The 8,776-nt window shown below is 37.1% G+C and overlaps 1 protein-coding gene across 1 annotated transcript in view; it reads left to right on the top strand.

Moving 5' to 3' along the window:
- Window positions 1-382: 382 nt before the first annotated feature.
- HTR3B (5-hydroxytryptamine receptor 3B) overlaps window positions 383-8,776 on the top strand; it is a 28,672-nt gene continuing 20,278 nt past the window's right edge. Inside the window, exons 1-2 of the mRNA XM_058544742.1 lie at window positions 383-449; window positions 4,730-4,890. Coding sequence (XP_058400725.1) covers window positions 383-449; window positions 4,730-4,890 — 228 coding nt within the window. The remainder of the gene's footprint in view (window positions 450-4,729; window positions 4,891-8,776) is intronic.

Below are 8,776 nucleotides of genomic sequence, written 5' to 3'. Positions count from 1 at the left end.
TCCTGAATGTCAGCAAGAGCATTGCCTTAGGTAAAGGCTGTAAAGGAAATCATATTAGCGTGGAATTTCCTTTCCTTAGGGGCTCCTCTCAGATTACATTACTCACTTAGCTATCTCCTGTCAGGGAAATTGAAATGTTGGCCATAATCTGATCCTGGGGCAGGACCAAATGGAGAAGTTAAGGAGTATTGCGATGGCATCAATTCCAAAGTATTTGTGTGGTGCTGGTTTTGCCTTTGGTCCCATTTAGCGTTACAAATTAGCACCAAGCAAAGGACAGCGTAAACTGGCAAACAGAGGAGAACGAAGTGGAGAGGAGCCCTTTTAGGAAAAATTAAGCGGCATTCCATCCAGTAGGCAAGTTTGCACTTCTCCTTTTGGGATGTGCCCGAGAACACTGGCAAGTGCGATGTCTCCTCTGTGGCCCTTCATCCTAGTGGCTGCCTCAGGTGAGTCCTGTCAATGATTTCACTAGACATGGAATATTAACTCTTAGAAGCTAGAGACAATATTTTTCTACATTGTGCAGTATAGCTCCTCACAAGTGCTCATTTTATTCATCATCTGTAAAATGCCAGTCCTGTGAAGCTAGAAGGAGACCAGTGGTTTGTTCTGACTTTGCTTGTACAATTACAGACACATATACATACAGAGTCACACAGTGGGGCTTTGCACATAGCTGCAACTATGCTCTGAAATGTTGTAATTGTTTGATAAGTCTCTGCTTCTCTAGAAAGCAAGCTCTCTTTGTAGCAATTTACATTGAGAGTTTGGGGCATTCTTTTTCAGATCTGTTTTATGTTTAAATAATATATGTTTTTATTGCGCAAAATAGTCTTGGCTTCATCATAAATTTTTGGAAGGCCAGAGAAAGAGTCCCTTGGATACATCATGGCTACAGACGCCTGGATATCATTTTGTTATTAGGGGCTTTACCTCCAGCCGTGCAAAGTCTGTATAGATGATGAGCATATCTCTATAGATGAGTACTATAAACTTGCATGTTTTGAGCGTACAAGTCCTCTTAAAAACACTTTAGTAACTAATATATTTTTTCTAAATTTCTCGAACTAAATTTCCATGATGCCAATATTAACTCTACTGAATTGAACCATTTGAGTTAGAATACAATTGATTCTTAGAAAACATGCACAAATCAAGAAATTATGTTTATGCTGGTGATTCCCAATACCCCACTTTCTTGAGAGTTCTCCTAGAGCTCGTATCTGAATCTCCATGTTTTAAAATATAACTGGAAGTGGAATGAGTCAATTACAGAGATGAGGAAGGAATTTGGTAGCCAAGCAGCTGGAAACGATTTTTTTATTGGGTAGAGAAGAAAAATAGCCACTTATCAGTAAAGTATAAAAATCCTGGATGTTGAACTTAAAGGATAAAAGCATATCTTAATTATAAAAATGAAAACAGAGGAAATTTCATTAAATGTCAAATGGGTTTCCTAGCAGAAAATAATTGTGAACATTAAACTAAGTAAGATAAAATAGAAAAATGAAGGTAAGGGAACAGAAGAAATTCTTCTTAACGATGTCTCTTTTTAATGTTTTGTATTAGGCTTGATTTTTGTTCTAAATGTGGCAGAAAAAGTGTTTTAATAGTGTCTAGTAATAATGCTTGACCATAAGTCATACTGAGAACATTTGTTGCAGAAAAATCCTCCCTTTGGAATTTTTGCTGAGTTAATATCGAGATGCTTCATAAATATAAGAGCACTGAACTGACCATCAGTCCACGGCTGCTCCCTGGAGGCAGTGTGGTGCTGGGGTGGAAGGCTGGATTAGGAGAACCATTTAGTTCCTGCTCCACTACTCACCAGCCAGGTGACCCTGGGCAAGTCAATCCATCTCTTAGACATTCAGTTTCCCTGTAAGTTAGCTGTTTATCTTGTATATTCATGAAGATCAAATAAGATAGCACTGTGAAATTATAAGATGCAACACAAATGTAAGATATTATTGATCTGAAAACACACATACACAGAAGATAACAATGGGTCGTTCCTGCCCAATAATGTACACCATGCAACATGTCAGTCTTCCTTTTGAAGGTTACTCAGTGCTGTTCCTAATATTCTCAGGAAGCCAGGTCAGTGTAGGGTCATGATTATGAGTTTGGGCTTTGGATCTGGATCAGTCATGTTTAAATTCCAGCCTCTTCACTTGCAAGCTGTGTGACCCTGGGCGGTACTAACCTCACTTAAGCCTGTAGTCTCCCACCTATAATAATAGTGACTCCTCGAAGAGTACTTATCTCATAAGGCTGTTGTAAAAGTGAAATGAGATAATTTATGTAAAGGGCTCTTAGCCCAATGCCTGGCATACAGCGAGTATTCAATCAGTATTAGATATTCAATAGTACCACACACCTAAACCTCTATTTCCTTGTAACCTCTCAGATATATGTATAACTCTCTTACAAAGATAGTATACTCACTAAAGCAAGAATAGGTCTTTTCATCAAAGTGCCCAGAACACTTTAAGATAGGTGTGTGGGAGCATAACACATTACAACAAGGAAAACAAAGGAATAATTCTATTGTGTTCTTATCTTTTTAAAAAAATCTCTCTTCACCTAAAAGTGCTTCATAGCTCAGTCCCTAACACATTCTACTTTCCAGAAATCTTACAGCTTTGAAGCTGATTATTAGCATTCAAGGAGGCAGTGCGAGCAAGGAGTCTTTCCTGGGTCTGTTGATAGCTTCCATCAGTGTCTTGAAACATCACTGAACTGTGAGTCATTTAGTGCTTGTGTGAATGTCACATCAGCTTTCAAGGGGGCATAATTTACTGTTAATTAATGGTCACTTAAATTCTTAATCTCGCTCCTGTAATTGATCTTTCTCCTCAGGCAAATTTGCATTCATAAAAGAAATGTAATTTATTATTTCTTCCCATTTTAAACAAAGAACTCTTTCCCCTTATAGTTTATTTAAGCACACTTTCATTTGCTTCTTATTTTTCTCCTATCATTGCTTGTTCTCTTTTGTTCCTAGTTCCAGCTTCCAGAACTTTCTCCTTTTACCCTAAGACTTTGACACATTCTCGAAAATATGTGCTTATCCATAGGGGACCTATGGATTGTTTCCTAGAAAAGATAGCAGAGGGGAATTTGAGTCTTTATGAGCAGAGGGTATAGGGGACACACATTCATTTCTCAGAATTATGTTTTAACTCTGTCTCAGGTAGTTTTCTGTATTCAAACATGCACTTTTCAGTATTTCCCCAACTGGGACTTGAATTGGGAGCTTCCAAGCAAGGTAAAAGTGGAGTTGCCCAAAGTGGAGTTGACAAGAAAGCACCAGACCAGCTTTGCTTTGTGTTCCTGGCTTCTCTCCCCTGGGGTACACCAGCAAGAAATGGTCTCAGGTAGAGAGATTCATGGCACATTTTTTGACAATCACAGTTCACAAAAACCCTAAAAATGATGCCTTGTGCAAGCCACCCACCTTAGTCCTATATGCCCGAATAGCTGATGCTACTTGAGGCATCTTGTTGGGTGAATAGTTAGGGAGTTAAAATGCTCATTGGATTCCCAGTTCTCGTGGTAATGAAAGTGAATATTCCACTGCTCACAGTGAGCCTGGAAAATTGCACCTCCAGCATCGTTGTTAGCATTTTGGTCACACTGACATTGATAAATCATAGAAATTGCTGCCTGTGGCGGCAAGTGACATGACATCATTCATAAAGAAATGGGTCTAAACAGGACTGTCGCAGAGGGAGAGGGTATCTCGTTTACAGTTTCCTGCTGGATCCCACATACCTTCACCAGCTCATCAAAATAACCATCAAAACCACTGAGAGCCGAGGCGAATTCACACGCAGGACACTCGCACTGTGGCAGGCGGTGTGCAATTTGCTTCAGTCCAATGACTTAGCGAAGCTTTGAATCCCCCAAGGGCTGGCAAAGCTTGTGAACAAAATATCTTTTTGCAATTCAGAGGAAGCCCTCACAAATTTGTCACTTCCAATTGCTGGCGCTCATTTCTCTTGCTTCCTTTCCCTTGGCCTCTCCTCTCTCAACGCCAATCACTGTTCCTCTACAAATCAAGATTCCTGGGTCAGAGGAGATAGTTGTTGCCTGGAACCAGAGAGAATTTTCCCAAAACGAAGATCTCATTTTCTGACAAGCATTTTATTTAAAGACAGGCTGAATGAGAAAAGAGGTTTTTGTTTGTTTGTTTTTAGGAGAAACCTAAGAATTGGAATCTCAGTAATCTCATTATTTAGAAATCCGCACAGATCTTTGGGTTCACTGGTTTGTCTGTGTTGCTGCTTGTGTTTTCTATTTAGTTGTTTAGTTACAAAGCAAAAATAAAAAGACAAATCCAAGGGGTAAGTTAAGTTCTGCCTGAGTGTATAGGAAGGTTTCTTCCATGTCAGGAATGGGTGATACAGAAATAAAGGAAGGATTCTGTCTCCAAGATGCATGATTGCTGTAAAAATGGAATTGTAGGTGCAGTTTGCATCCTTGGAGATGGGTGGATTAATTTATCTTTACAATGAGATTTCTCCATTGAGCACTTAGGCCAGCAGCTTACTTTAAATAAGCGTCTGCCAAAAAGCCCACCAGCTGGCTATGAACCGAGCGGATTGGGGTGAGCTAAAACCTGTATTCTGCTAGGAGCCACCGAGTCCTGAACAGTCTGAGATCTCCTAAGGATGCTAAGTTCCTCTTATTTCATCCTCACAATGATAGTTTTCTTTTCCAGGAATCCTAGCCATAGATACACCTCATCCCAGGAATTCTGCTGTGTATCATCTCACCAAGAAGCTCTTACAGAAATATCACAAGGAAGTGAGGCCAGTTCACGACTGGACCCAGGCCACCACTGTATACCTGGACGTATTTGTCCGTGCGGTATTGGATGTGGTAAGGACCATCTTATCCTTTCCTCCTGCTGTTACCCTTTTATAAAACTTCCTGCTGTTTATGCAAGAGCCTAGGAGGAGTTTTATTCTGACACTCTAGTTGAGCTGGTAGAAGGTTGTGCTAGACTCATTTTAACAGTGAGCATGAGGTAAAATATTTATTAGGCAAATCATGCTTTCTAGCCCCCAACTTAACGTTGTGAGGAGCAGATAGTCTAAAAATATGAGTTTCATGGGATTAAGACATTTTGAGAATTGTAATCATCGATCACAGTACATATTTTATGAGTATTGCTGAAACCAAAAATGGTAATAGGTATTTTTTTCTATGGTTCACATTTCTTAGTGATAATAGTAGATTTAAGAAAACATCTACCACTTATTGCCTAGAATTTTAAAAAGAGGAAAAAGTGCCTGGTATCTTGAGTTTATGAGAGACTTTTCTATCTAAAGTGTTTGCTAAGGATGGTGGAAAGATTTGTTTATTAAACCATGCCTTTTCTACCATATCTGAAAAATGGGTTGTTGTGGGAATTGAATGAGAAAATGCCCATAAGCAGTTAGCAGAGGTCTTAGTAAGCCCACAATCAGTGATGGCCCTGGTGATTATCCCTGCTTCCTGTCTCCTTAGTTACAAAGTCTTCAGTTCAATAGGTTCCAAATTTATTTTGATTTCCCTTAAAAGCAGACTTTACTGAGCTTGTTTTGTTAAACTAGTTTAATAATTGTTTTTCAATTTACTTCTCAAAACTCTTTTTTTTCTAATTGGGGTGTAATATACATTTATTCAAATGCACAAATCTAATGAATTTTGATAATTGCACGCACCCGTATAATCCATACCCCTGTCAATATAGCAAACATCTCCACCACCCTAGAAAGATCCCTCATCTCATTTCCTTCCCAGTCAACCCCCATTCCCTCCATCCACAGAGACAACTACTGTTCTGATTTCTTTCATCATAGAATTTTTTTGCCAGTTCTAGAACTTCATATGAATGAAATTTTATTGTATATACTCTTCTTTTTTTTCCTTTTTTGTGAGGAAGATCAGCCCTGAGCTAACATCCAATGCCAATCCCCCTCTTTTTGCTGAGGAATACTGGCCCTGGGCTAACATCTGTGCCTATCTTCCTCCACTTTATATGGGACGCCGCCACAGTATGGCCTGACAAGCAGTGCATCAGTGTATGCCCGGGATCCGAACCCAGGCCGCCAGCAGTGGAGCACACGCACTTAACTGCTACGCCATGGGGCCAGCCCCCAAATTGTATATGCTCTTTTATGCTTGGGTTTTTGACTCAGTATAATGTTTTTGAGGTTCACTCATGTTATTGTCACTAGTTTTTCCTTTTTGTGGATTAGTATTTGATTATGGATAAATCATGATTTGTTTATCCATTCTCCTGTTGATAGGCATTTGGATTGTTTCCAGTTTTGGGATATTAATATTAATAAATTAATAAAGCTGCTATGAACATTCTTGTACAAGTCTTTTGATGTACATGTTTTCATTTCTCTTAGGTAAAACATAGAAGTGGAATAACTGGCTCATAGGATAGGTGTACACTTAATGAGAGACTGCCAGACTGATTTACAAAGTGGTTGTACATTTCACTCTCCCACCAGTCAGCTTTGAGAGTTCCCATTGCTCCACATCTTCTCCAGCATTTGGTGTTATCAGTCTTTTTAGTTTTAGCCATTCTAGTAAGGGCGTAGTGGTATTTCACTGTGGTTTTTCTTTACATTTCCCTGATGGCTAATGATTAGGGGAACTTTTTCATGTGCTTATTGGCTACTTACATGTCTTCTTTGTCAAGTACCTGTTTAAGTCTTTTCCTATTTTGTATTAAGTTGCTGGTCTTTTTTATTATAGATTTATAGGAGTTGCTTATGTATTCTGGACACAAGTCCTTTGTCAGATATGTATTGTGAATGTTTATTCCCAGTCTGTGGCTTATCTACTCATTTTCCTAATGCGTCTTATTAAAATTTAATGAAGTCCATTTTTTAAATCAATCCTTTATTTATGGTTAGTGCTTTCTGGGCACCATCTAAGAAATCTTTGCTACTCCAAGGTCACAAAAATATTTTCCTGTATTTTCTGCCAGAAGGTTTATAGTTTTTAGCTGCTTAGATTTAGTTCTATGATCTATTAGGAATTAATTTTTGTGGTGGGGTGAGTTATGGGTCAAGGATTTTATTGTTGTTTTTGTTTGGTTTTTTGCATTTAGATAGAAGTTGTTCCAGTACTATTTTTTGAAAAGGCTTTCCTTTCCCCATTGAGTTGCTTTGGTGCCTTGCTTGAAAGTTAAATTGACTGATAAGCATCTATTTCTCTTGAAATCAAGTTGTTTAAGTCCTTGGACTTTGTTCTTCATTTTAAAGATAGTTTGGCTTTTTAGAACCTTTGTGTTTCTACATAAATTGTTAATTTCTATTTTTTAAAAACTTTCTGAGAGTTTGTTTAGAATGGTGTGGGATCTACAGAGAAATTTAGAGGAGAATTGACATTTTAACAACATTGTGTTTTCCAATTTTGGGTTTTCAACTGTGTTTTGTAATTTTCAATGTAGAAGTTTTACACGTATTTCTATTAAATTTATCCCAAAGTGTTTTTGATACTGCTATAAATGTTACTTAAAGATTTTATTTTCTTATTATTTGTTGTTATTATAGAGAAATATGATTAATTTTATATGTTAACTTTGTATCCTGTGATCTTGCTGAATTCACTTACTAATTCTAGCAGTTTTTTTGTAGATTAATTGGATGTAGATTATTTGGACATATACAATCACATCACCTGCCAATAGTTTTGCTTCTTCCTTTCTGATGTGTATACTCTTTATTCTTCTTTTCTTGCCTTACTGCCTTGCCTAAGACCTCTACTACAATGTTAACAGAAGTCATGAGAGCAGACATCCTTGCTTGTTCCCATTTGAAGGAAAAATCTTTCACCATTAAGTATGGTGTTAGCTATAGTTTTTGTGTAGATGTTTTTTATCAGGTTGAGAAAGTTGCCTCCTATTTCTTGTATGCTGAGAGGTTTTTTAATCATTAATGCATATTGAATTATATCAAATATTTTTTCTCCATATATTTGGATGATCATCTGATTTTTCTGTTTTATGCAGTTAATAGGGTAAATTATTTTGATTGATTTTCAAATGTTAAACTACCCCTGTGTTCCTAGGATAAATCTCACTTGATCTTGATATATTATCCTTTTTATATATTTCTCATTTGAATTTGTACTTAATATAGATTGCACCTATGTTACTAAGGGGTATTGGGCTATAGTTTTCATTTCTCGTATTATATTTGTCTAGTTTGGGTACCAGGGTTATGTTGACCTTATAAAACTAGCTGAAAATTGTTTCCTCCTCAATTTTCTGAAGGAGTTATGTAATACAGATATTTTCCTTCCTTAATGTTTGATAGAATTTGCCAGTAAAACCATCTGGGACTGGAGTTTTCTTTGTGTGAAGGCATTCAAATGTGAATTCAATTTCATTAACATACCTAGGAACGTGCAAATTTTCTATTTCTCTTTGTGTCAGTTTGGTGATTTGTATTTTTTAAGAAATTCATCTATTTCATCCAAGTTGTTGAATTTATTTGTTTATAATATTGCCTTTTTACTCTTTTAATGTCTACAGGATCTCTAGTGATACTGCCTTTTTCATTCCTCAAATTGGTAATTTGTGTTTTCTCTTATTTTCCCTTGACCAATGTTGCCAATGGTTTATTGATTTTATTTACTTATTCAAAGAAACAAATATTGGTTTTGAATTTTCTCTATTGTTTGTTTTCTGCTTCACTATCTGCTCTTATCTTTATTTGTTTCCTTTTTTCTACTTACTTTGCATTTAACTTGTTCTTCT

This window comes from Diceros bicornis, chromosome 7 (genome assembly GCF_020826845.1).
Source record: "Diceros bicornis minor isolate mBicDic1 chromosome 7, mDicBic1.mat.cur, whole genome shotgun sequence".
NCBI lineage: Eukaryota > Metazoa > Chordata > Mammalia > Perissodactyla > Rhinocerotidae > Diceros > Diceros bicornis.
The sequence above is the reverse complement of the archived record's forward strand: the minus strand, read 5'-3'. Positions and strand labels throughout refer to the sequence as shown.